General features: G+C 49.6%; 1 protein-coding gene across 2 annotated transcripts in view; it reads left to right on the top strand.

The window, feature by feature from the left end:
- The window catches only part of PSME4 (proteasome activator subunit 4), a 1,714,764-nt gene that overhangs the window by 748,475 nt on the left and 938,510 nt on the right, over window positions 1-27,779 (top strand). For both annotated transcript variants that reach the window (XM_085612595.1, XM_085612594.1), the window contains 2 exons: window positions 3,530-3,583; window positions 11,582-11,711. In XM_085612595.1, the coding sequence (XP_085468721.1) occupies window positions 3,530-3,583; window positions 11,582-11,711 (184 nt within the window). The remainder of the gene's footprint in view (window positions 1-3,529; window positions 3,584-11,581; window positions 11,712-27,779) is intronic.

Below are 27,779 nucleotides of genomic sequence, written 5' to 3'. Positions count from 1 at the left end.
CATTCACTGGGGTTCTCCGTCAACGTGCTGTAGTCACATCTGTGTCCCTCCCAGAAGCTCCTCTTCTTCGGAGCGGTTCTGGATTCGGCGCATTTTCGGGTCTATCCTCCCGAACAGCGGGTTTGGGATATTCAGGCTCTGATTCCGATCTTTCAGCCTTTATCCCGAGTTTCGGTCAGGATGGCCGTACGGCTGCTGGGTCTGATGGCCTCCTGCATCCTGCTGGTACATCACGCCAGGTGGCGAATGCGGGCTCTGCAGTGGGACCTGAAGTTCCAGTGGGCTCAACATCAGGGCAACCTGTCCGACCACGTCCTGATCTCGGAGGGCACTGCAAGACAGTTGCAGTGGTGGCTCACTGACCACGATTAGGTCAGTGGCAGATCCCTCTCCCTACCCCAACCGTAGCACGTAGTGGTGACAGATGCGTCCCTCCTGGGATGGGGGGCCACATGGGAGAGGCTGAGATCAGAGGCCTCTGGTCTCCGGCGGAGTCCCGGCTCCATATCAACCTGTTGGAGCTGCGGGCGATCTGGCTTGCACTGAAGGCATTCCTTCCCTCTGTCCGGGGAAGTGTAGTGCAGGTGTTCACGGACAACACCATCGCAATGTGGTATTGCAACAAACAGGGCGGGGTGGGGTTGTGGACCCTTTGGCAGGAGGCTCTGCGCCTCCTGACAAGCCTTTCAGCAGTGGGGAGAACCTTGGTTAGATCTATTCGCCACCAAAGAGAACGTGCAATGTCAGCATTTTTGCGCGTTGGAGTTTCGAAGGCGGCAATCGCTCGGAGACGCTTTTCGTCACGAGTGGAGTTGCGGTCTATTGTACCCCTTTCTGCCTATACCACTTCTGCCCAGAGTGCTGAAGAAGAACAGATGCGACTGGGCCCAAGTCATTCTTGTGGCACCGGACAGGGCTCGAAGAGTTTGGTATCCTGAGCTACTCATTATGAGCGTTGATCCCCCGATCAGACTGCCTATTTGGGAGGATCTCCTGTCGCAGCAACAGGGGACGGTCCTCCACCCGAACCGGTCCAGCCTCCACCTCCTTGCGTGGAGATTGAGCGGCAACAGTTGATTCCATTTGATTTGCCTCCTGAAGTCTGTAATGTGATTCTGGCAGTCAGGAGTCCCTCCACTAAAACGGTAAACGCCTGTCGGTGGAAAGGATTTGTGGCATGGTGCACAGCGAAAGCTGTAGATCCTCTTTCTGCCCCTCTATCTGAAGTCTTATTGTTCCTTCTCTCTTTGGCCCCGCAGGGCTCTGCTCTGGGCACTATCAAGGGCTACCTTTCTGCTCTTTCAGCCTTTCTTAGGCTGCCTGATCAGCCCTCTCTTTTCAAGTCCCCAGTTGTCAATAGATTTCTCAAAGGCATTACTCACCTTTTCCCTCCTATTCCTTTTGTGACGCCTCAATGGGACTTTAACCTGGTTCTCACATACTTGATGTGCGCTCCCTTTGAGCCTCTTCATAACTGTCCTTTGTGGGTATTAACTTTGAAAACTGTCTTCCTGGTAGCCATCACCTCCGCTCGGCTGGTCAGTGAGCTCCAGGCTCTTTCCTGTAAACCTCCTTTCCTGGCGATTCATCCGAAAAAGGTTGTGCTTCGACCGTGTCCCTCCTTTCTACCAAAAGTAGTCTCTGCCTTTCATCTGGGGCAAACTGTCACTCTGCCCACTTTCTTTACGCCTCCGCTCCCTTCAAGAGGAGTAGAGGCTCCACCGTCTGGACCCAAAATGTGCGCTTTCATTCTAGCTCAACCGCACACAACAGTTCCGGGTGGATGACCAGCTCTTTGTTGGCTACGTGGGCGCCAAGAAAGGCCGGGCTGTGCACAATCGAACTATCTCTCAATGGGTTGTCTTGGGCATTAAAGCCTGTTACTCTCTGGCTAAAAAGGAACCTCCGGTTGGGCTGCGCGCCCATTCTACCAGGGCGACAGCAACTACTACAGCATTGGGACGCGGTGTTCCCTGCAAGACATCTGTCAGGCAGCCACTTGGGTTAGTATTGCTTGGGTATGTTTTCTAATGTAAGTTATCTATCACTAAAGTGTCTCTTTCAGATGCACAAGTTACTTACTTGTGTAACGATATATCTGCAAGAGACATTAATTAGTGAGAGATTCCTTACCGCCCGCCCATTCTCCCCGTTCTGCGAACTGTTCTCTAGGGTTCAGGTCATCTCTTTTAGGGCCCTAGTTCTATTGCACCAGTAGTCTGTCTCTGGCATGGCTCTGCGCTCCTGGGGCGGATGTGTTGTGTACAGAACTGACGTCATCACGGCGGTTACGACGCCAGCGACGCACGCAGAGCTGCACGACGACGTCTACCGACACACAGGGGTACTGCTGACGAAAACTTTCCGGGATCAGTCTGACGCCTGGGGATATTCTAAGGTAAGGAATCCATCACTAACTAATGTCTCTTACTGATATATCGTTACACAAGTGAGTAACTTGTGCATCTGTAAGTGGCAGGGGAGTGTAATAAGAGGGAGTCAGTTGCTGGCTTTCATGCCCTCTAATGTTATTTAAGACACTTTCATACGATTCCCTTGTCATTTCATGATTCCCCAGTGGAAGGGGGAGCATCTCACTTTCTGAAAAGCTGGTGATCTTTCACCCACCAGTAGGTCCTGCAGATATTTCAATGGCTATGCTAGCTTACTTTCATCTGAAAGCCTCCTCCTATTTCCCCATCGTAATAATGCCAGCAATCCTGCCTGGACATATTCTTGACAGAGGTGCAAGAGTTCTCCACAAACAAGCAATTGAGCCACTTCCACTTTGGGACTGGGGTTCCTAATACAGTGCCAGGTATTTATTGACTGATTCGTTGTCAGCTTTATTTCGATTCAAGATAGTAAACCATAATCAAACCATTTATTGATTGAGAACAGACACTAGAGAATAGATGTCAGTTCCATCTTGGACTTATGCGATGTAACATGCTCTTGTGCGATGAATAGTTCTAAATGATCATAGAAACATAGGTTCTTGAAGCTTTGAAACCTCGGGTCTTGGCGTTGTCCACCATTTTGTTCTTTCTCATCGTCTGTTTTTTATCTGCCCCTTCTCCTGCGTCCACCCTTCTTTGTTTCTACTTTCTCTTGCCACACTGTTCCATTCCACTTCCCTCTGCTTTCTAGCTCTTCTAAGTTATTTTTTCCTATTCCCTCTTAATTCTTCCACCCTCCCTGTCACCGGCCCACTCTTTCAGCTCTTCCCATGCCATTTACCCCTCCTTCATTCGGCCATCTGTATTTGTTTTTCCTCCAGTGCCATAATTAACCTATTCTCTTCATAGGCAGGGTCAGATTTCTTTCAATGCCAAATGGGACTCATACCAAATAATTTAAGTTGCTTTCCTCACTGTCCTGTGGAGCTAAATCCAAAAGTACTATAAAGAAGAGAACGTTGGTGCAGAGCCCATTATGAGATACTGGGTATTTTTAAAGCATGCATTAAGATGTAAAATAGTTTCGGTTTACCATTTGTGATCTATACTACCTTATTTTCTATTTTCAGAAACTATGAAAAATTGGTCAATAATTTGTTGGACTGCATTAGTAAGAGAAATCTGTAAGTAATGTTGCACCCTCCAATGTATTCTTTTTCAGTAATTTTTTAACGTTTGCATTTTCTAAATATTGTAGTGTATGATCGAGATATGATTTTATACTTTGCATGTGATTTGGATTTTGACAAATGTAATATTTTGTGAGAAAAGCGTTAATGCATTGTTGAGGGTGTAATGTAGCTGGATTATTCTTGATGTTTTTCGGTGTGTTAATTAGAAAAACAGATTTCCTGTGTTAATATAATGTATAACTTTCTTGCCAGAGTAGGGTAATATTCATAAACCTATCTGTTTCTGATATCTAGCTCATGGCACTGTCTTGTTGCTTGGATTACAAATTGCACAATATGAAAAATTGTAGAAAGCTTTTATAAAGGAGAGACAAAGGATCATGGGTCCTATAAATATGTCTAACTGCAGATTTCTCACCTTTTGAATTCTCCTTGGTGTCAGACTGGGTCAAAAAAAAAATCTGCAATATCTTCTGTGCATCATCCGGTGCGCCGTCAGCATCTGTCATGACTCCGACCCACTACTGGATGATGCAACACAGAGGCTCGTACAGGCATCAACCCTGTATGGTGATGTCTGTCCTTGTGTTCTGCACTGGGGTTTTACCAAATGTATTCTTTGCTAGGATGCCTCTCATTAAAATACCAAGGTGAAAGCCTTGCTGCACTTGCAGAAAGCAGATGTTGGTCACGGACCCGCTTGCTATCTTTCTTTGTTGCCTCTGCACGAAACACAAATCCAAGTTCTGTGACAAATGCTCTCTGATGCATTCCAAGGCCACTAGCACCGCCAAGCACAAATCGGTCCTAGTTCAAGTCTCAAAGCCACTTCAGTCCCTTTTGCCATGCTCAGGTAAGTCTTGGAGGAAGTCAGCTGACCAGTCAAACACAAGTATAAGAAGTCAAGCAAGGTTCTCCTGATATCTGAGGAAGTTGCAAAGTTATCCAGGGGCCCAGCTCTGACTTATGCACCCGAATCTGAGCCAGTAAGAGCTAATACTGAGCTTCCTGGGACATTGTCTTCTCATCTGCAGATTGAGGACTTTAAGGAGCCCATTCCTCAACTCTTTGAAATCATAAATCATTCAAGGTCTCTCTGAGATGACTTTGCCACAGCTTCTGTTGGCAGGCTCTTTCCTGGCACAGGCTGACCCCATTCAGCCTCTGTCTGGACCACTGTCAGCGTTAGGCCATGCATCTACACCCATGATACAGGCCTCATCAGTTCTTCCTGGTGCTTCCCTGGCTTTCGCTCCATAGACACCAGTATTGATATCCGTTTCAACTCTGCCTGTGGATCCTTGAGGTGACTTTGGCAAGAGCTCTCCGTTTGTCACACGATTAAATCTCTAAGATGCAGCCTCAGAATCTGATAGAGACTACTAGCCGCAGATTCCTTCACGTAGAATTATCCCCAGGCGTGAGACTGGATCCGGAAAACTTTCTTGTCCAGCATCCCTGCGCACCGGGGGGACGGCATCACGTGACTCCGCTCAGGCGTCGTCCGCATACGTGACGTCAGCGAGGTCACATAAGTCCCACCCCGGCGCGCCTACGTCAATTTTTTCTTTTTCCGCGTGCAACGCGGATCCGGTTTGTGTTCTGGGCCTGTTTAGGCCTTTCCCTTACGCTATTGCTACATGTGAGGGAACAGTGTGCAAATGCCTTCGGGCTTTAAAACTTGCTTGTCGTGTGGCTGCCTCATGTCGGCGACGGATCCTCACCCCATCTGTATGTGGTATCTGGGGGAACACCACGACTCCACTGATTGTGAGCCATGCCAGCAGATGAAGCCGAAGTCCCGGCGGGAGCGCCAGATGAAACTTCATTTGGCTCGTGGGTCCAGGTCGGCATCGTCATCTCGCCCGGCCCCTGCGGAGCGTTCTCAGGCCCGCGGCTTCCCTCGCTGACTTTGATCTTCTTCCAGGGCGCAAGAGCGCCGCTCACTTATTGGTAAGTGTCGCAGTTTGTCCCCGAGGGTCGGGTTCCGGCCTGTCGGGCGTGGGCTCTCCACGGGTGGTGTGGCCCAGCGTGTCGTCCCCTTATCTGCCGTTTCCTGGCGTGGGGGAAACCAGAGCCCAGATGGAGATATTTGCGGCTGCTTTGCAGGCATCGCTGACTTCTCCTCCTCCTCCTCCTTCCCCTCCTGGAACGTCAGCGGATCCCTTGCAGTGTGCGGGGCCTTCCGCAGCGTCGCCGGCGGCTCCGGCGCCGACTGGTTCGGTTCCAGGCTCGGAGGATGTGGTGCCGTTGGGGTGCGGCACTTCCGGGGTCCCTCCTTCGGACCACGGCACCTCTGCTTCGCCGCAAACTCCCGCGGGAGTCCCTGTGATGTCGCAGGAGGTCGCAGGGGCTCGGGTCGCACCCCGAGCCCATCTCGGTCCTCGGGATGGGGCGGCGGCTTTGTCCGAGGTGTTGCCGCTGGCGGCTGCTGGCTCTGGCGGCGCCACAGTGGTCGGCGGAGGGCCCATCACGAGTTGCGGCTGGTGGGGGACTCCTCGTCCCTCCCCGGGCCCTTCTCGTCCCACAATGCAGGCGGCTGCCTTGTCGGAGGTCAGGTCGGCGCCGTTCCGGGGCCGCCCCTTCGCCACCCCGGCCCGGTCTCCTGCGCCGTGTCGGAGGTCGCCCCGGCTTCTCCGACGCCGATCGACGACGGTGTCCTGCCTCAGGTTGCGGACTCTACGGCGCCGGGCCGATGTCGGGTCGTTGACTCGTCTTCGGACTCCTCCTCTTCTCCAGAGGTTCGGCGGTTGCTGGTGTCATCCTCGCCGGAGACGGACCGCCGTGTTGTGGCTTTTTCCCCAACGTCGTCTAAAGGTGGCTCCTTGCCGTCTCCACGACCGTGGTCTTCGCCGGAGGAGCCGCAGGTTCCCCACTCCTTGATCCCTCTTCCTACCTTCCTGCCTTGGCCCTTCCTTCCTCCGATTGGCTTGGGGGATGGCCGCCTTAGCTTGCAGCCGTCACCTAACGAGGAGCTGCTTTCCCCTCCTCGGGGCCCTATGGAGGCGGGTGCGTCTTTCGCTCGCGCTGTTTCCACGGCTGTGGGAATTTTGCGCATGGGTGATCCAGCTACCCATTTCCCCGCAGATCATCTTCTGGAGGTTCTCCATCAGGACTCTGGTGGTAGGGAACTGTTGCTTCCCTTCGAGTGTTCACTCCACTCTTCTCTTTTTGGGACTTGGGGCCGTCCCGCCACTGGGGACCCGGTGCCCCAGCACCTTCTGCACCGCCACCATCCGGCGTGCCTTTCTCTTCACCCTTCGGCCAGAGGCCCCCTTTTGCAGTCTGTCTTTCCTGCTTTGCCGCTGCTGTTGTCTCCCCCATCATGGGAGGCCCGCTGGCTGGACTCCTGGGGGCGCAATATGTTTGCCTCAACCAGTGCGGCTCTGTGGGCCCTTAACACAATGTGTGTTTTGGCTAGGGCCACTTCTTGCTTGTGGGACTCGGCGGAGTCCCTTATGTCTGCTGCTTCTCAGGAGGGTGCCTGTGTGGATTTGGGACACCATGTCTTGGATGGTCGGGAGATGGCGGCGTTTATCCTTCGCTCCGCTGTGGACATCTCGGAGGTGCTGGGTCGTGCCATGGCTTCTTCGGTTGCCCTTCGTCGCCATGCCTGGCTTCGGGACAGTGTGTTCCTGGAGAATGTTTGAGAACGGCTGGTGGACATTCCCTTCGGTGATGCTCTTTTGTTCCATGCCCCTGCGGACTCAGCCATCCAGAGGTTCTTGGCGGAGCTTCGTCCTCCTCCTCCTCCTCCTCCCCGCCTCCTTCCTCTCCTCCTCAGTGACCTGAGTGTTGATCTGGTTCTTGGAGCTGTTCTTCCGTTGGGGCGGGTCGCCCCGGTTGTCTGTTCTGTGTGCTTCATGGCCACTCAAGTCCTCCTTGCTGAGGCTGTGGTTCTGTTGGCTGCTGGCCAGCCCTTTTTGACTGTGTGTTTTTCCCTTGGGTTTTTTACACCATGCTGGGCCTGAGATTGGGCCTTCTGCGTTCCCTTTCTGGCTGCTTGATAGGCCTCCTGCGGGGTTTTGTTGCCGCAGGTCTTTTTTGTTGTCCTCTGCTGCGAAAGTTTCTTCCTAAGAGGTTCCCATGTCTTGGGATATGACATGCTCTATGTGGGGCAGTGTTGGCTGTTATATAGCCCTGGTATGTGCTGGTGAGTTGTGATTGCCTGCGGGCTTCTGCTCTTCGTGGCGTTATGGTATGTTGTGGATGCAACCTTCTTCTTCTTCGCCTTTTTGCTTTGAGTTTCTGATGGATACATCTGCCAGTGGATTCCTCAACTTGTGAATATCCCCTGCACCAGCAACATTCGGAAACTTTTGTTGCTCTCCATGCCGACGAGGACGACGTCACAGAAGCACGGCTCCGCACGCGTCTCCGCTGACGTCACTGGATCCATAAGATGACCTCGTCGGCGTGATGACGTCAGTTCCCTTTTTTCCGCACCGTCGACACTAAAGGTTTTCTGGGACTCTCCTTAGCTTTGGCTAGTTACTTTGTGTTTCTGCTGGTGTTTCTACTTTCTTCTTGCTTCTTGTTCCAAGATGTCGACGAAGAAGTCTGGATTCAAGCCGTGTAGAGAGTGTGGTAAGCACATGTCCATCACGGATCAACACGAGGACTGTGTCTGGTGCCTGTTGTCGGATCACGTCATCGAGGGATGCTCTTGCTTCTGCAAGATGAATCCAAAGGCCTTAAAAGAAAGAGAAGCTAAGCTATTTATAGCGAGGATGAAAAAAGAGAAGAGAGGTCGAAGACGCTTGAGGTCGAGGTCGGGTCGAAGTCGACGTCGGGTCATGCTTCTAAGTCCAAGAAGCATAAAAAGAAGGAGAGGCATGGATCTCGATGCTGTTCGGATAAGGCTCCGAGATCGACTTCGCCTACTCCTCGACGTCGTAAGGACTATGTTTCTCCCTCTCCTGTGTCAAATCCTGCTTCTCCTGTTTGCCTGACCTTGCCTGCGGCTTCACCGGAGCACGCTCCGGTTCCATCGCCGACGCATTCTCCGGCTCCAGCTGAAGATGCTCCGGCTCCTGATGTGTCTTCGACTCCGCTGGCTCCACCGACGGCGCCGATTGGCCCGAGTCCGGTCATGTCTCAATCTGAGCCTTACCCCCCCTTTCCAGCCCAGGACAAGACCCATCGCATTATTTAAATGCTATGTATGGCGTCTTTACGAGAGCGATGTACCCCTCTGGAGCACCTTCGAGTTCCATGGGTCCAATGGCCTTCAATCTGGGGGTTCCTCAAGCCTACGCTCAGGCTCCATTTATGCCATTTTTCCCAGCGACGCCAGCGACAGACGCGGAGCCGCACAACGCCACCTACTGACTTACAGGGGTACTGCTAGCGAAAAAACTTTCAGGATCCAGTCTGACACCTGGGGATATTCTAAGCTAAGGAATCTATCACTAACTAATGTCTCTTACAGATATATAGTTACACAAGTAGTAACTTGTGCGTCGAACCCAGTGGAGGACTTCAGGAAGATGCCGCTGCTGTAGAAGGTGAAAGTGTCCGGTGGAATCCAAAGGTGGATCCAGGAAGAGAAGTACCTGAAAGCAGAGGAGACAGAGTCTATGCCACTCTGGTGTGACCAGGAGGCACGGAAGATGAACACCCACCGATGTCGAGTGTTGCAGGAGAGATGAAGGTGACCTTGGAGTTGCAGCTTTGAGGACCAGGCGACGCTGTCTAAGAGCAGGAGCTGTTCACAAGCTGTCGCACGTTAGGATGTCGAGAGTTATGGGGTCAGTGTTCGTCGGGAGCACCAACAAGCCTTGGTAACTGCAAACAACGTGGAAAGTGAAGATGGCGCAGTGTCGGTACAAGCGAGGTCCAGGTGACTTGCCACAAGCAGGGGAGTCAGGGCAGGCCCCGAGAAATCAGGGTGAGCCCACATTATTCAAAGATGACCCACAGGCCGGAGGCACTGGAGTTGCAAGAGGACCTCGAGCAGCTCACCAAAGATGCAGGCCCACTGTGCAAGTGATGCGGTGAGGACGAAGATCTTGGTCACTGGAGATGCATGAGGTTGGAATTACTTGGAGCCTGAAGATCTTGGTGGAAGGAAGCCAACAAGCCTTTGCAACTTGAAGTCGACGCGGTGCAAAGGGTTTCGGTTCTTCCTGCTCCGACGAAGGATACTGGCCTCAAGCTTGGTGAGAGGACAGGGTGGGCCTCGAGGGATGTGAAGAACCACCACCTGTGTTGCTGAGCATTTCGGAGTCCATGGGAGTCCACGATCAGCAGACTGGTCAGCTCAGTTGAAGTGCCTGCAGATGAAGGGAAGTGACAACTTCACTTCAAGGGAGATTCCTTCAGATGTGTTGGATGCCCACAGGCCTTGGAAGGTTCCTGTATGGTGCACAGGCATGGACGTTGCAGCAGATGAACAGGGCAACGAGATCAGGAACAGCAGGGGTCTTTCCAGTTGCAGGCTTGATGCCCAGAGCGAAGTCCAGAGTGCCCAGAGGGTTGAAGAAGTGGTGTCTTGAAATGAAACGTGTCCCACAACGAATCTAGAGACCCACCCTCAGGTAAGCCCTTAAGTACCCTAAGGAAAGGGTTGGGGCGATTCAGGGTTCCCTCCCATGGGAGGGATCGGACAGTGGGGAGGATATTTCCATGTCCTTTGTCCACTTTCGTGCCACAGTGGGAGCCAGCGGCTCCCTGAGCTGGTTTAAACTGGACTATGCCAGGAGGGCAAGTGTGCCCTTCAAGCAGACTGAGTGGAGCTGGCAAGCGCTTCCACCCAGCCCCAATACACTAAACCATGTCTGGGAGGTGGTCACACCTCCCTGTGATAGGATACCTATTGTTCTGCCTTCCGCTGCTTGAGCTTGTTAAAGCAGCAGGAGTGCAGAATTGTGTCTCTGGTTGGCAGCAGCCATGTTGTGCTGTCCAGGTCTAGAAGACTGGTACTGGGAGCACTGAGGGCCTCCCGGAGGAGCTTTACAGTGCATGGAATCATACCTACCACACCGTTTATGGTGTGGGGGTATGAATCCAACATGTTTGATACCAAAACATGATAGGGTTCGTTATAGCCAGTTTCGAGATGGTCATCACATAATAACGTGGTGCCCCTCTATATGTTATATGACTGTCTCACAACCCGGGACAATGGACTCCGTAGGCTGTAGGGGTGTCCTGCTCATGCAGGGGCACCCTCACGCTTAGAACCAAGCAGCCTGCCTTCAGGATTGAAAGGTTTGCCTTAGGGGTGACCTATATGTTTTAAGTGCAGTGACCTTAGATATAGGGAAACCTATATCTTTCGTAAGTGGTGCTAGCACCAGTTTACACATGTTGCAATGGCAGGCCTGTAGTTACAAATTGAGTGGTCTCCCATGGGTGGCATAGAACATGCTTCAGCCCATGGGTGACCCCTGGTGTACGTATGCCCCGGGTACCTTAGTACCATATACTAGGGACTGATAACTGTACACCACGGTCCAATATGGGATGTACATAAGTACTTCCCATACCAATGTATGGGAGAAAGCATAGAAACTGGGGTCCTGATTAGCAGGATCCCAGTCTGGCTAGTCAGAACCAGCATCACATCAAGCAAAAAGTGGGGTAACCATAAACACAGGTCCTACTCTCCTACAGCCCAGAAAGCCAGTTTTTCAGTACAATTTAAACTACAGATGTTGTCATACTTGTGGGATTTCTGTGTTCGTATAGGCACAGTGAATCTGGATTGAAAATTTCCTTGTGCAATATGAAACATATGTCCCATCTACATGGTTTTCAAGCCATATATTATATGGTCAGACAATTCTGTTTAGCCATGTTGTGCACAGCTGAAATTTATTAAGAATGTATGCCTAGTTTTGTTTTTTACGTGTAAATCTGTGATCACTTTGGGAATCCTTTTGCAAAGGAATACGTTGGTTGAATATGATTATGCTTTGAAAGAAAGAGACATTTGTTTGCTGAGGACTAGAACTTGATTGTAATGGTGTATGTTTTGCCTTTTAGCCCATGGAAATTTGAACATCTAGGTGTTGGCCTTCTGTCCCTGCTACTGAGGGATGATCAAGTGCTTCCCATCAGAGCCGTTCGATTCTTTGTGCAGTGTCTCATCCATGAAGCCCTTGTTGTTCGTAAGGTAAAGTCAGAAAGTTTTGAAATATTTTTGTATTTTTTGGGGTATTTTAAAAAATGGAGCAGTGCGTTTTATATTGGGTAGCTGCGCATTTTGAAAAATGTATAACAACATATGAACAATTGTACAGCATTGGCCATAACAAATTAGAAAGTGGTAAAATATGACATAGCAGCTAGTTTTTAGGCCGGTTTCTTTTTGAACTCCTTACTACTTTTTAAAATAACAGGGGACGTCCGAGAGCTCCAAAGTAATATTTCAGTGACATTGAAGAACATGCATACATCTTTTGCAAAGCAATCCACCTTTCTGTAAAGATGTACATGTTCTAACTGTCACCAAGAGGGGTCGGTGGACCCTTCCATGCTTTTATCTTGATTTTTGCCTTTCTTAATGTGTTGTCAAAAGAAAATAATGAAAAACAGTCAAGGTATTTGTGTAGAAGAGTGGGAGCACTCCCAAGAGATTTCTGGGAAAAATTAGATTTTAATAGTGATTTGTATAAAATTGTAACAAGAGTCTCTATTCCTGATTGGAATCTCAATTTATCTGATTTAGGGTCTGGGATATCCATAGTTGTAGTTTTAATCTATGTATTTATTTAATTTTCAGTTTTGCAAAGCATTCCCTCACTATAAGGCCAAGAGGCACTTTACAATTTTTAGAGTAACTTGGTATTGGAACTGTAGCGTCTGTTACGGAAAAAAGACCTTTTGGTAATCACATGGAAACAAAACAGATCGGTAGATAGTTGAACAATGATACGGCTGCACCAGAAACGGATTGGTGTAAGGCTTGTGATGCTTTGTAGCAATACTGGAGCTGCATGAGGCCTACAGGAGTATTGCTTGAAAGTTTCCAGATTCAGTCTTTCGCCTGGGGACTATTCACAAGTTGGGTAATCTACAGTTAGATAAGAGTATCCACCAGAAAGAGTGCAAGCAATGGTAAGTAACTTTTACATCATCTGCATTCTAGAGATTGGATGCATCTCATTCCTCAAGAATTTATCTTAGCGGTTCAAGGTACAGATGGAAGAGGATAGGCGCTAGGATGGAACGTTGGGAAACTCTGTGTACCATGTGTGCATTGTGAGAAATGTGGTCTTTGATCTTTACCACTTGGTAGTGATTTGATAGTTATGAGGGAATCTAGCTCAGGACCTGGACTCTTAGTATCATGAGGCGTTCCAAAGTGTGTAGCAGACTTTCGTTGTCAACTGTATCAAAAGCACCGAAGTACAAGGAGGCTAGCATCTCCTGCATTTAGGATATGAATATCTTCCATGATCTTACCATTGTCTTTTTCTGAGCTAAATCCCGAACTGTAACTAGTGTTATTTAGTGAGCATGTTTTTTTAATTGATGCAGTCGGGAAGTCGATTTGATACAGTCTTTAAAAGATTTTTCCTACTCAGGATGATTGGTTTGAGTTTAGAGAGATCGTTGAAACCCCGGTTTTTGCAGTTTTTGTATTTAGCAAAAGTGTAATTAGTGTCGTTTTCACAAAGTCCAGGAAATGCCTTTATGCATGGCATTAGCACAGATGTAGATGTTATATTTTATTGTAATAACTAATAAATGGACTCGATGATAGGTTGTGATGTTCATCTCTTGAACAATTTTGGTAAGATCGTCTACAGTGTTAAAAAAAAATATATATATATATATATATATATCTTGTTTGTGTAATTTCTCACGGTTGCTTATCTCAGCATGGTCGACTTAGTGTGTATGGGTATACATAGTAATGAAGCTACAATATTGATTTTGAGTGGTTGGTGAGTTTGAATCATTATATGTGAATGAGATTGCTTGGATGGCATTTCTTGTATGAGACATGAGTGCAACAAGGTGTGCATTTGCCTATTGTGATGGGATATGAGGTTTTTCCAAAGCAATTCTAGCGCATTCCCGTTGGGTGAATTGAAGACTAACAGTTAAGGCATGACAGGAAAAGCCTAGTTTTTAGAATGTCTTGTGCAGAGAGTATTCAGCAATAGATCTTGTCACCAGTCTTCTTGTTTGCAATTAGGAGGGTAGCAAGATAGATGGGTAAACAAATGGAGCACAGTATCTCTCCGTTATTGGGAAAATACATTCTTGTGACCACTGACTCGCTTCCCGTAGGCAAAACCTTGAATGCAGATGGTTTCTCCAACCTTTTTTGGAAATCATTTAAGGACTCTTCTCACACAAACCCCCCCACCCCCCCAGCCCAATACACCTAGTCCTGTCTGGGAGGTGGTCACACCTCTCAGTGACAGGAAACCTATTGTTCTATCTTCCCCTGCTCGAGCATAGCTCAGCAGCAGGAGAGCAGAATCGTGTTTGTGGTCGGCAGCAGCACTACCTTGCTGGTAGACTCTAAAAAGGCTCTTACCGGGAGTACAGGGGGTCCCCTAAGGAGCCCCCCAGTACATGGGATCTTACTTCCTGCACTGTAATCGTTGTTGGGGTGTGATTCCAACATGTTTGATTCCAAACATTACAGGGTTCGGTGCAGCCACTATATAGTAAGAAATCCTGTAATGACTGATGTCCAATATATGTCTTAATATATGTCTTAAAATGGCTGACCACACTTGCAGAGCCTGGACAATCTACTCCAGGGTTTTTAGCGGGTGTCCTGCTGATGCAGGGGCACCCTTGCACTTCTACTCAAGCAGCCTGCCCTCCGGAATGAAGAGCCTGCCATAGGCGTGATTCATAGGTTCTAAGTACAGTGACCTCCGATATAAGGAAACATATCTGTTGTGAGAAGTGCAAGCACCAACTCACACATGCTGCAACGGCAGGCCTGTAGTCACAGTTTAAGCGGACTCCCATGGGTGGCACAAAAAATGCTTAAGCCCTTGGGAGATCCTTGTTGTACCTATGCCCCTTTGTACCCCAGTACCATATTCTAGGGACTTATAAGGGTACACCACTGGCCAATTGTGGAGGTACCAAAGTACTTAACATGTCAATTTAGGGGAGAGGGCACAGATGTTGTGCTCCTGATTAGCAGGAACCCAGCAGACTAAGTCAAAAACACGCTGACACCAGGTAAAAAGTGAGGGTGTAACCTTTCTACAGTTGTGTATTTAAAGGAACTTAATAGCCCCTGTCTCTCTGACATCTCTTTTAGTTGCTAAACACACACAAACCAATATCATTCTCAGAAATAATAACAGACATGGCAGAGGATTTACTCTCAATAAATGGGAAAGCCAAGTTGCAGATGTGCAGCTGCACTCTGGAAGAACATCTGAATTACAACTGAAAACTCATTAGTTACCAGGACCTCATGGAAGGGGGAGATCAGTACATTATTGAAGGCTTATATTGAGTTGACCAATTCTCTCCATTATGCAGTTACAAAAAAAAGTTTGAATTTCATACATTGACTTTTACAATTTCTTCCCATTGAAATATTCCACTTCTGTATTAAAATATGCAAGTGCACTTACTGCCCATCATGCTAAAATTGCTATTTCAGGACAGAGTCAGAGTTCAAGATATGTCTATCATTGATATGTTTATTAAAATGTCCAGGACAGAACTTGGGATGAAAATTACACAAGTGAGCTAAATCTGAATCTTCATGACATAAAGCTGCGCTGCCAGGTAGTAGTGTTCGAAACATGGCATTGCAAGTCCCCCCTGGCCAGTGGGGAGGCATAATTTGGGCAACGCGACCCTGTGTCGCGTGGCACCCCACAAGAAGTCCCGGAGAGATCGCGCCAATCCCGTGAAGAAGGACACCGGGACATAAATGGGCAGGTTGGCGAAATAATACAGAAGACGGGGCAAAATCACCATCTTAACCAATGCTATTCGGCCAGTGACCGAAAGAGGACGCGTACTCCAGAACTTCATCTGAGCCCGGACTGCAGATACGGCTCTTCCCAGGTTGCCCTCCAGATACCCAGATAGCGAAAGGTTTCCAGTCGCCACTGCACCTGTACTCCCCCCAAGGTGATAGCTAGGATCCCGGGTGCCAGCCCCGAACGCATAAAGGCAGGACTTTGCAGCATTCACCCGAAGCCCCGAGAGGACCTCGAATTCACGCAGGATGCGCTCCAGATCGACAGGAATGCGAGACACGTCTCTGACAAAGACCAACAGGTCATCCGCGTAGAGGGACACCTGGTGTGTCGCATCGTCTAGCGGGATGCCGTCAGCCAGCTCCCTGCGAAGTGTAGCCGCCAGCGGCTCCATCGCGAGTGCGAACAGGAGGGGTGATAGCGAACACCCCTGCCTGGTGCCGGGGCCAACAGGGATGGCGTCAGATATGTACGGCCCAGTTCTCACTCTCACTGTGGGATCCTTGTATAGAAGGGCTGCGAGTTGAAGAAAGCCGAGGCCCAACCCGAAGTGTGACAATGTCGCCACCAAATATCCCCACTCCAGACAATCAAAGTCCTTTTCAAGGTCTAAAACCAGGCCACTGCTGGACACTGTCTGCCGCCACACGAAAAAAACGCCTCAGGTTAAGAGAGGTGTTGCTCTTAGGCACACAAACATTTTGGTCTACATGCACCAGCGCCGGTACCACCGGCGCCAAGTGCTCCGCTAACACCTTCGCCAGGATTTTGTAATCCGTATTAAGTAGGGCGAGGGGGCGGTAAGACCCCAATTGGGTGGGATCCCGTCTGGGTTTGAGCAGGGAAACCAGATAGGCCTCTCGCATTGACCCAGGTAATGCACATTCCTCAAGGGCGGGCAGATAAAGAGTGTGAAGTTTGGGTATCAGTGCTTCCCTATAAGTTTTATAATACTCCGCCGGGAGCCCATCGGGACCCGGCGCCTTCCCGGTGGCCAGAGAGGTAACCGCGTCCCTGATCTCGTCTGCAGTGAGGGGGCTCTCAAGTGACTCCTGGTGCTCATCCGGAACCGTGGGCAGGCCAGCAGCCTCCTGTGAGAAGTTGGCCTGATGTATGATGTCACTAGTTATAGTGTACACCTTATATCAGTCCAAATACCCTTATGGTGATTGGTTGTAAAGTCAACCTTATAGACCAGCTATCCTAGTGGTAGCATGGACAAGAGCAGTCTTAGGCTAAACTCTGAATGGCATGTGAAGCCAGCTGTGATACCATATATAATCCCTTGAATACCAAATGAAAGGACACCACAACAGATATATATATATATAAAATAAAGTGTATTTATTCTAAGCAAACCCTCAGCACTCTTTATGAGATTAGAGGTAAGTACAACACAGTCTTATTAATGCATACAGTAAGTCACACAGGTAAGTAATACAGTTAGGCCCTAGGGGCCACGCAAACCATATACTAAATAAGTGGTATAAGAACCACTGTCACGGAAATAGAATAGGCCTAGGCCTAGGGAATCGCTGGGGCTACACTACACTAGCGTTAGTTAGGAAGTGGGAGGCCCACGGGATTCGTGTGCAGAGTGGAAACACTCACGCGTAATGCGTAAAAGTCAATAGCAATATTACAGTTTAGAAAACGGTAGATTTAGGACACTTCCGGAGTAGCTAGGAAGTTGAGACTTGAAAACTAGACACTAGGATAGTCACTATCCTGATGAGCACCGGAGTACCCAAGTTACCTAGCCCACAGGCTGCGGGTGCATAGGGGTGAAGATGCGTCGTTTTCGTCGTCGACTCCTATGGATGCCTGAAGAAAGATGCTGACAGGCAGTCAGGGGAGAGTGTCCGGTGGATCCCAAGGCTGGGATCAAGAAGAGAAGAAACCTGCAAGCAGAAGGGACAGAGTCAAGGTCACTAGCCAGTGACCACGTGGAACCAGGAGGGAACCAGACGATGTCGTGAAGAGTTGCAGGTGAAGGTGAAGCTTGTCGCTGCAGCCAGGAGGACCAGGAAGCGTCGAGGACGACCAGGACCAGGAGGCGAGCTGTCCCACGAAGGCTCTTGCTGTCGGCGGCGTCGAAGTTGGACTAGGACTCACCAAGCCTTGGCAAGCGGAACCCACGAAGAACAAGGGACTTGCTTCTGGTGCAGACCAGGAAGGTCTGGGGTGCTTCTTCTTTGCAGAGAAGCGGGAGCCAGTCTGGAGGAGCCAAACCAGCGCAGAAGATTTCAGGGAGCGTCGTCACGAAGGCCACTAGCCAGCGGGCAAGCAACCGGACAGACGCGGCAAGCGGGAAAATGCTGAAGGGCCCCACGCAGGACTCGTGGAGTGTGGGGGGCTGGTCTTCGGTGCAGATGGTGCTTGGGGTTGGGGCTTCTCAATCCCCGGTGCACAACTTCGAGGGTACCTCAGAAGCTGCGCTGTAAGTTACTAGCCACTTTTCCCAGGTAGCCGGTCGCTCGTCGCCTCCACGGATCTCAGCTCTGCTGCAGATGTGGATGAGGGTCGGAGAAGTCTGGAAGTCAAGGCTCTGGTCGGGCTCTGCAGTCGGTTCCTCGTAGAACGGTCGCAAAGCAAAGGGTAGTCTCTTGATGGTGCCTGTTTGCACAGGGTAGCCACTCCTTGGCTACAAGGGAGATTCTTCAGTCTTCTTCTTTCGTCGAATGTCGAAGGTCCAGAGTTTCTGTTCAGTTTTGCAGGTTCAGGATAATCTAAAGTCTTGAGGCCCAACTCCCACTCTTATACTAATCTGGGGGGCTGGGATACCTGCTAGGTCACGCCTTATGGGTGGGACCTGGGAGGGGGTGGTTACACCCACTTCCCTTTGTCCAGTTTCGCGCCAGAGCTGGGGCTGGAGTGCCCCAGCGCCGGTTTGAACTGGACTATGCAAGGAACACCTTGTGTGCCCCAGGCATGTCTCATTCCTTTCAGCCCACCCTGCCCCAATACACTAAAGGCTGTCTGGGGAGGTGCTAGCACCTCCCCAAGCAGGAAACCTATTGTCCAGGCCTCCCTGGCTGGGATCACTCCCAGCAGCAGGAGGTCAGACTTGTGTCTGTGGCAGCAGCATCCATTTTGTGATGCTGAGGCTTTGGTCAGAGGCTAACAGTTGAAGTATGATTTTAACATGTCTCTCCCTCTAGAAGGGAGGAATAATATCCTCATCACCAGAAATGGCATGGGGGTATTATTCCCTAGTGTTAGACACCTTACACGACATGTTTTGATAAAGCCAAACCATAGTTACCATAACCGTCTAAGATTATAAGGCACTTTAAGAGTATATGGTAGGCTATATCATAGAACAGCTAGAAGGACATGGTTCCGAAAGCTGCAGACAGGCTCAGCTCATGCTAGAGCACCATCTCACATGTTACCAAGCACTCTGCCTCCAGGATTGTTAAGGCCTGCCATAGGAGTGACTGATAGGTACACATGTGTCTATATATAAGGGCAGATATAGGCATACTATATCTAAGCAAGGGGTGATTACACGACCTTGCCCCAGCTGAGTGATCAGCCAGTTGTGTCTGATTGGAAGGCCAGACCAGGGGTGGCATAATACATGCTGCAGCCCCTGGGAGGCCTAGGGTACACCTATGCCCTGGGTACCTAGGGTACACTATACAGGGTCCAATCAGGTGATCCTTACCAATTGGGTATGTACCTAGGGTACATGGAGTCCATTTTACAGAGAGAGCAGACAGCCTGAGACCCTGAATGGCAGGATCTCAGGCCAACTAAGTCGAAAAACCAGCTAGACACTAGGCAAAAAGTTGGGGGTAACCATAGTCAGATATCCACCTTCCTACACAACCCCCCCCCAAACGAAGGAGATAAGGCTGGCCTTGACAAGGTAAGCCTCTATTGCCTGAGTGGCCATATAAGGAAGAACCAGCACTGGCATGGTTACCCCCTGTCTCATGGTCCACTAAGCAATCCCTCATCCTAAAGATATCATAGGGTCTCCACCATAGGGAATCTCTACCTTGGGTGTGTCTTTGCAAAGTAAAAGGCTGGTGTTGAGATGGAGTACTGAAGTGAGTGTCCCCAAAGTGAGGCCTCAGCTTCCTCCAATCATCCTCCACCATGGATGCCTTTCTTTCTCTAACTGAGTTGCACTGTGCGCTCAGGGTCAGCCTCTGGCTACCTAAAGCTGGAGGCTGGGTCCCTTTTGTGGGCTTACTGGAGGGACAGGTCAGGTTTGGGGCCCTAAGGTCCCATGTTTGCCTGTGCCCAACAGAATCCCTCTGGGGGAGGTCCCTAACTACCTGTGAAGGGGATCCCTCAGGAATGTTTTTACCCATCACCTGGCTAGGGCAACTAACCAGGCAATCCTCATTCTTTTGAAGGGGGGGTTCTTGTGGACAGGGGCCCTCTTGGGGTCCACTGGCCTCCCTGACCTCTGCAGCCCTGGGCTGACTGAGGCAGGGTAGAGAGAGGCAGGCTACCTGCACCAGACTGGGTCCCACCTTGGAAGGGGCCACTGACATCAGAGGCTCTGCCAGGCCAGGCCTGGCTACCTCTGGGGCAGTTCCTTCACAAGGGGTGAGGTCAGATCCCTGAGGAGGCTGACCTTTTCCTAATGTCTGGGGAGAGGGAGACTTTTCTTCCTCCCCACTAATCTCTGTTTGTGTGGAGTGATCCATAGTTTCAGGCTTCACTACACCTATCTCAGTCTGAGTGTGGGCTGAGACCATTACAGCCTTGCCAACCTTTTCAGGAAGGCACTCAGTTTGTGTTTGAGCTGTGACTGTCACAGCTCTGCCAATTTCTACAGGGAAGTCTGTCTGTGCCTGGGCTGTGGCTACCACTGCCCTTCCAACCTTTTCAGGGAGGAAAGCTACTTGGACAGGGGTTGTGACTGGCACAACCCCACTACCCTTTTTGGAAAGGCCTACCATTTTAGAATGGGTGTCTTGTTCAACTCCAGCCCAAGCTGAGAGTTCTAAGTCATTCCCCAGCAAGCAGTCCACAGGCAAGGTTGGAGACACTGCCACCCTTTTAGGGCCAGTGACACCTCCCCAGCTGAGACATACCTCTGCCATGGGATGACTGTTCTGGTTGCCATCAATGTTAGTTACCTGGTATGAGAAACCAGGCAAAAGCTGCTCAGAGGGAACTAGCCTATGGGCCACCATAGTGATGCTAGCTCCAGTGTCTCTGTAGGCCTCAGCTTTTCTACCATTGATGTAGGGTTCCTGTCTGTACCTACCCAAAGTGTTGGGACAGGCAGTGAAGTTGGCAAACCCCATGCCACCATCACAGACAAGAGTAGCTGCTGCAGGGGAATTGGCTAAGCCAGGATCCCCCTGTGTTCCCCAAGAAAACCCAACCAAATTTTTGGGGGCACTCCCACCACCTGGGGGATTACTGCTGACAGTAATAGGTGGTGTGACAGGAGTAGTTGGAGGAACAGTTTTGTTTTTAGCCTGTGGACAACTGCTGTCAGTTTTCCAATGCCCAGGTGTTTTACACACATGGCAGTAAGGCTTTTTAACTGTGGTAGAGGAGGGAGCTTGGGACCCACCACCCTGTGTGGAGTTTTGGGGCCCTGAGGAAGATTTCTCTTTTGCTTTATCCCCACCCTTCTCTTGAGGCTTGGTGGTATCTTTCTTTTGGTCACCACCCTGATTTTTAGGCCTAATCCTGGTCCTGACCCATTTATCTGCCCTCTTTCCCAATTCTTGGGGAGAGGTCAAATCTGAGTCTACCAGGTGTTGATGGAGAAGCTGGTTCTGACAATTACTAAGGATCTGCTCCCTCATAATCAAGTTGTACAATCCTGTATAGTCCTGCACCTTGCTGCCATTTAACCAACCTTCCAAAGCCTTAGTGGCACAATCCACAAAATCAGACCAGTCCTGTGTCTGTGTCTTCTGGGTGTCTCTGAACAACAACCTATATTGCTCAGTGGTTAAGCCAAACCCATCTATCAGAGCACTCTTCAGGACTTTGTAATTGTTTGCATCCTCATCACTGACTGTGAGGAGCTTGTCTCTACCTTTGTCAGAAAAGGAGAGCCACAAGATAGCTGCCCACTGACTTTGGGGTACCTGCTGTACTTTGCAGGCCCTCTCCAAAGCAGTCATCCATTTGTGGATGTCATCCCCATTCTGATATGGGGGGACTATCTTGCTTAGGTTTCTATGGTCATAAGACCTATCCCTATCTCTAGGAATGTTGCTGCCACCAGTGGGTTCTGACCCACACAATTTTTTCTCTCTAGCCAGAGCAAGCTTCTCTTTGGCAAGGGCAATTTCTTCCCTCTGAATCCTCAGATTAGCTTCCCTCATTCTGGCTTTATGCTCCTTTCTCTCAGGTGAAGTCATTCCCCAGTGAGAGGAAGCATTAGAGATGCTAGAAACATGGGAGTGGATGGATTCCCTTGAAGGGGATCTGTCCCTCCTGCTTCTCTGTGAAAGCCTACTTGGGGGTCTGTATGGTGGGACCCCATGCAAACTCCCATGTAAACTTAGGTTAGCCTGGCTAAGTCTTCCTACTTGGCCCTGGCTGTCTACCTCTTCATCTGAAGTCCCATCTGACTCCTCTGTGGTGGGTAGACCCTCCTCTGTGCCTAGGGCACCTGCCTGAGATGCCCTCTGAGCATCATACTCCTCTAGGAGTTGTCTTAACTGAAGGAGGGTAGGGTTTGCACCCTATTTTATTCCTCTGGAGGTACACAACTGTCTCATCTCCTGGAATGTTAAGGTATCATATCTAGAGGGGATCTTTTGCAGACCTGATCCTCCTGAGAGAGCATCTACTTGATCTACTCTCAGAGACATGATCTAGTGAGGGTGTGGTGTGTGCACCTACCTACACTAGTTGTTTCTACTAAACCTCTCTAGTAGTTGTAGTCAGGGTGTGTTACTCCCTTCAACCTACAACTACTAAGTCCAGTAGGACTTAAGTATTATAAACTATGTTATATGTACCTAGACAATATCTGTGTGATCTTTCAATTTAGTATCTCAAGATTACAATGGTATTACAACAGCAAGCTCAGATCCCAACCGCTGCTCACCAATGTGAGAAGTTGGCCTGATGTATGATGTCACTAGTTATAGTGTACACCTTATATCAGTCCAAATACCCTTATGGTGATTGGTTGTAAAGTCAACCTTATAGACCAGCTATCCTAGTGGTAGCATGGACAAGAGCAGTCTTAGGCTAAACTCTGAATGGCATGTGAAGCCAGCTGTGATACCATATATAATCCCTTGAATACCAAATGAAAGGACACCACAACAGATATATATATAAAATAAAGTGTATTTATTCTAAGCAAACCCTCAGCACTCTTTATGAGATTAGAGGTAAGTACAACACAGTCTTATTAATGCATACAGTAAGTCACACAGGTAAGTAATACAGTTGAGTCTGATGAAGTTTTTGAAGAACTTAAAGAGGCTAGTGGATTGGATTTGTCTCCTGAGTGGGAAATTACTCCACCTTTCGATGAACCCTCGAAGGATGTGGCTCCATATCATGCAGTCATCAGGAAGGCTGCAGAACTGTTAGATCTTCAGTTGCCTACTACTGAATTCAAATCAAATATTCTGACTGAAGTATTGCATTCTCCTACTACAGTTTCAGAGCCGTTGTTGCCTTTTAATGAGGCCATTATTGACCCTGTGTTGGAGGTGTGGCGTAAGCCTTTTTCTGCTCCCGTAGTCTCTGAGACGGTTGCTAGGAGGTATAGGGCAGCTCCAGGGGACCCTGAGTTCTTAACATCGCATCCATTGCCTGAGAGCCTGGTGGTTCAGGCTGCTTGTTCAGGAAAATCCAAGGGTGCTTTTCCTCAGGTTCCAGGTGACAGAGAGGCAAAAAAGTTAGATCAGTCGGCCAAGAAGGTCTTTTCATCGGCCAGCATGGCACTTAAATCGACAAATGCCACTTGCCTTTTGGGACGCTATATTCATGTGCTCATGGACTCTGCGAAGAAATTGGCACCAAAACTATCTGAGGAGGATAGGGTTGGCTTTAATGAGGTCTTGACCGATGCCCAGGCAGCAACACGTCAGGTGATTCAGAGTGGGCTGGACACGGCGGATTCAGTGGCAAGAGTTATGGGGTCTTCTGTTGCCACCAGGAGGGGTACGTGGCTGAAGGCTTCTGAGTTTTCCCCGGATGTACAGTCAACACTGTTGGACTTGCCATTTGATGGATCTGGATTATTTGGCAAAAAGGCAGATGCTGCTCTTAAACGTTTTAAGGAAAGCAAGGCTACGGCTAAGTCTTTGGGCCTTCAATCCCAGTCAAGGGGGTCGTTTAAAAGATACAGAGGTTTCGGAAGGGCAACCTTTCGTTCCTACAGGCAGACCCAGCAGCAGCAGCAGCAAGGCTCTTTGTCTAAAGGATACAGAGTTAGAATCAGGGGTCGCTCACGTGGCTGTCCACTCTCCTTCTCTTCCTCTTCCTCTTCAGCCCCTCCTTCCACCGCAAAGCAGCCCTAGATCCGCCATTCTGGATCATGTTGGTCCTGTGGGGGGCCGGCTTACCCATTTTCTACAAGATTGGGAATCTGTAACTACAGATCTTTGGGTTCTAGATCTTGTGGAAAATGGGTATGCCCTTCCCTTTCGGGAATTCCCTCCAAATTACCCTCCTTGTCAAGGGGCTTGCTCAGAGAACCACCGTCTTCTCCTACAGGAGGAAGTCCTGAAGTTGTTTCAGAAAGGTGCGATAGAGGTGGTTCCAGAGCAGGAGAGGGGTCAGGGATGCTACTCCCAGTATTTCCTGATTCCGAAGAAGGACGGCAGATTGCGTCCGATATTGGACCTCAGAATCTTGAATCTTTTTCTAAAGCAAGAGAAGTTCAAGATGCTCACCCTTGCTCAGGTTCTTCAAGCGCTGAATCAGGAGGACTGGATGGTGTTGATCGATTTGCAGGATGCGTATTTCCACATCCCCATCCTGAAGTCGCACAGGAAGTATCTCCGGTTTACGGTAGGGTCGCAACATTATCAGTTTGCGGCCCTTCCGTTTGGTCTTACTACTGCACCCCGAGTCTTCACAAAGGTGATGGCAGTGGTGGCAGCCCATCTCAGAAGGTCGGGGATCTCAGTTTTCCCCTATCTGGACGACTGGTTGATCAAAGCGGAGTCGCCAGAGAAGATGCTGCGTCATCTGCAGGATACAACTCAGCTGTTGTTCAAATTGGGTTTTTCGATAAATGTGCCCAAATCTCACCTGGTGCCCTCTCAGCGCAACCTGTTCATAGGTGCGGTACTGGACACTACTGTGTGTCGAGCATTCCCTCCTCCTCAAAGGATTCTCGACATACAGGAAATGATTCCTTTGTTTTACAATGGAGCGGTCGTTCCAGTTCTGAAGGTCCTTCGCCTGCTCGGTCTGTTTGCTTCCTGCATTCTGTTGGTCAACCATGCACGCTGGCACATGAGGGCGCTCCAGTGGTGCCTCCGCAGGCAGTGGTATCAGCACAAAGGAGATCTCAGGGAGTCTGTGAGGATCTCCAGAGAAGCTGCGGCGGATCTGTCTTGGTGGAGCGTGGAGGGCAATCTGTCTCAAGGAAAGCCCTTTCATCTACCTCCATCGGTGGCCACAGTGATTACGGATGCATCCACTTTAGGGTGGGGTGCTCATCTGGGGGATCTGGAGATCAAGGGTCTTTGGTCTCCAGAGGAAAGGTTGCTTCACATCAACCTTCTGGAATTGCGGGCGATTCGTTTGGCACTCAAGACCTTCCTCCCTTCCCTTCGCGGTCAGTCTGTTCAAGTCCTGACGGACAACACTACTGCGATGTGGTATGTCAACAAACAGGGAGGAGTGGGGTCTCTTTGTCTCTGCAGAGAGGCCCTGCGTCTATGGTCCTGGGCTCAGGATCATCAGATTTGTCTGATGGCAAATCATCTGGCCGGAGTTCTGAACGTGCGTGCAGACAGTCTCAGTCGGCAGTTCTCCGCCGACCACGAGTGGAGGCTCCATCCGGAGGTGGTTCGTCACGTCTTTCGAATGTGGGGAACTCCTCGGGTGGACCTATTCGCCACTCAAGAGAACGCTCACTGCCCGTCATTCTGCAGTCTCCAGTATCCGATGCAGGCAGCGTTGGGGGACTCGTTTCAGTTGAGTTGGAGCTCACGGCACCTTTACGCGTTTCCTCCCATACCCTTGATTCCTTGGGTTCTGAGGAAGATTCGCCAAGACCGGGCCCAAGTCATATTGATTGCCCCGGATTGGCCAAGAAGGGTGTGGTACACAGATCTTCACCACCTTTCCTCGTGCCCTCCGCTCCATCTCCCTCTGAGGGCAGACCTCCTCTCGCAATCAGAGGGGCAGGTTCTACACCCCCACCTCCAGAGCTTACACCTTCATGCCTGGAGATTGAACGGGGCAACCTGAATTCTTTTTCTCTCCCACCTGATGTGGTAGATGTAATTTTGTCTGCCAGACGTCATTCCACCAAATCTATCTATTCCTATAGGTGGTCTAAATTTGTTCTCTGGTGTGGAGAGAAGTCAATTGATCCTTTGAAGGCTCGTTTATCTGACATTCTGCAGTTTGCCCTTTCTCTTGCTCAGCAAGGCTTTGCTGTGACCACTGTAAAGGGATACTTATCGGCTTTGTCGGCTTTCCTTTGTTTGCCGGATCAGCCGTCATTATTCAAATCACATATTGTTCTTCGTTTTCTTAAGGGCCTCACAAACAGGTTTCCTCCTACTCCCTTTATTGTGCCTCAATGGGACTTAAACCTTGTCTTGACTTATCTTATGGGTTCTCCCTTCGAGCCCTTACACAAGTGTCCCTTGAGGTTGTTGTCTTCTAAGACGGTTTTTCTTATTGCAATTACCTCAGCAAGGAGGGTAAGTGAGCTTCAAGCTCTGAGTTCAAAACCCCCGTTTTTGACCATTCATGCTGAAAGGATGGTACTCAGGACCAGGGCTGTATTTTTGCCTAAGGTGGTAACTCCTTTACATCTGGGGTAGTCCATTACCCTTCCTTCCTTCTATGCTCCCTGTGAGAAGTTGGCCTGATATATGATGTCACTAATTCTAGTGTACACCTTGTATCAGTCCAAACAACCCTTATGGTGATTGGTTGTAAAGTCAACCTTATAGACCAGCTATCCTAGTGGTAGCATGGAGAAGAGCAGTCTTAGGCTAAACTCTGAATGGCATGTGAAGCCAGCTGTTATACCATATATAATCCCTTGAATACCAAATGAAAGGACACCACAACAGATATATATAAAAATAGAATGTATTTATTCTAGTCAAACTCTCAGCACTCTTTATGAGATTCGAGGTAAGTACAACACAGTCTTATTTAAGCATACATTAAGTCACACAGGTAAGTAATACAGTTAGGCCCTAGGAGCCACGCAAACCATATACTAAGTAAGTGGTATAAGAACCACTGTCACGAACACAGGATAGGCCTAGGCCTAGTGAATTGCTGGGGCTACACTACACTACCAAAGGTTAGGAAGTGGGAGGCCCACGGGATTCAGGTGCAGAGTGGAAACACTCACGTGTAATGCGTAAAAGTCGATAGAATTACTAGCAGTTAGAAATGAACAGTTTTAGGACACTTCTGGTATAGCTAGAAAGTCGAGACTCGGAAACTAGACCCTAGGATAGTCAGTACCCTTGTGAGCACCGAAGTACTCAAGTTACCTAGCCCACGGGCTGCGAGTGCATAGGTGTGAACTTGCGTCGGGTTTCGTCGTTGACTTCTATGGATGCCTGAAGGAAAGTTGCTGACAGGCAGTCAGTGAAGAGTGTCCGGTGGATCCCAAGGAGGGGATAAAGAAGGAAGGAACCTGCAAGCAGAAGGGACAGAGTCTAGGTCACCAGCCAGGAGCCGGGAAGGAACCAGGCGATGTCGTGAAGATGCAGGTGAAGAGGTGAAGCTTGTCGCAGCAGTCACGGGTACCAGGAGGCGTCGAGGACGACCAGGACCAGGAGGTGAGCTGTCCCATGAAGGCTCTTGCTGTCGGCGGCGTCGAAGTCGAGTCAGGACCCAACAAGCCTTGGCAAGCGGAACCCACGCAGGATGGAGGACTTGCTTCTGGTGCAGACCAGGAAGGTCTGGGGTGCTTCTCTTTCACAGAGGAGCGGGTGCCAGTCTGGAGGAGCCGGACCAGCAAGATGAAAGTAAAGGTTCGTCGTCGCAGAGGCTACTAGCCAACGGGCCAGCAACCGGACAACACGTCGAGCAACACAGGTGCAGAAGGGCCCCACGCAGTACACGTGAAGTGTGGGGAGCTGATCTTCTTTGCA

This window comes from Triturus cristatus, chromosome 6 (genome assembly GCF_964204655.1).
Source record: "Triturus cristatus chromosome 6, aTriCri1.1, whole genome shotgun sequence".
In the NCBI taxonomy this organism is placed as follows: Eukaryota; Metazoa; Chordata; class Amphibia; order Caudata; family Salamandridae; genus Triturus; species Triturus cristatus.
Note: the sequence above shows the minus strand (reverse complement) of the source record. Positions and strands in the feature narration are given on the sequence as shown.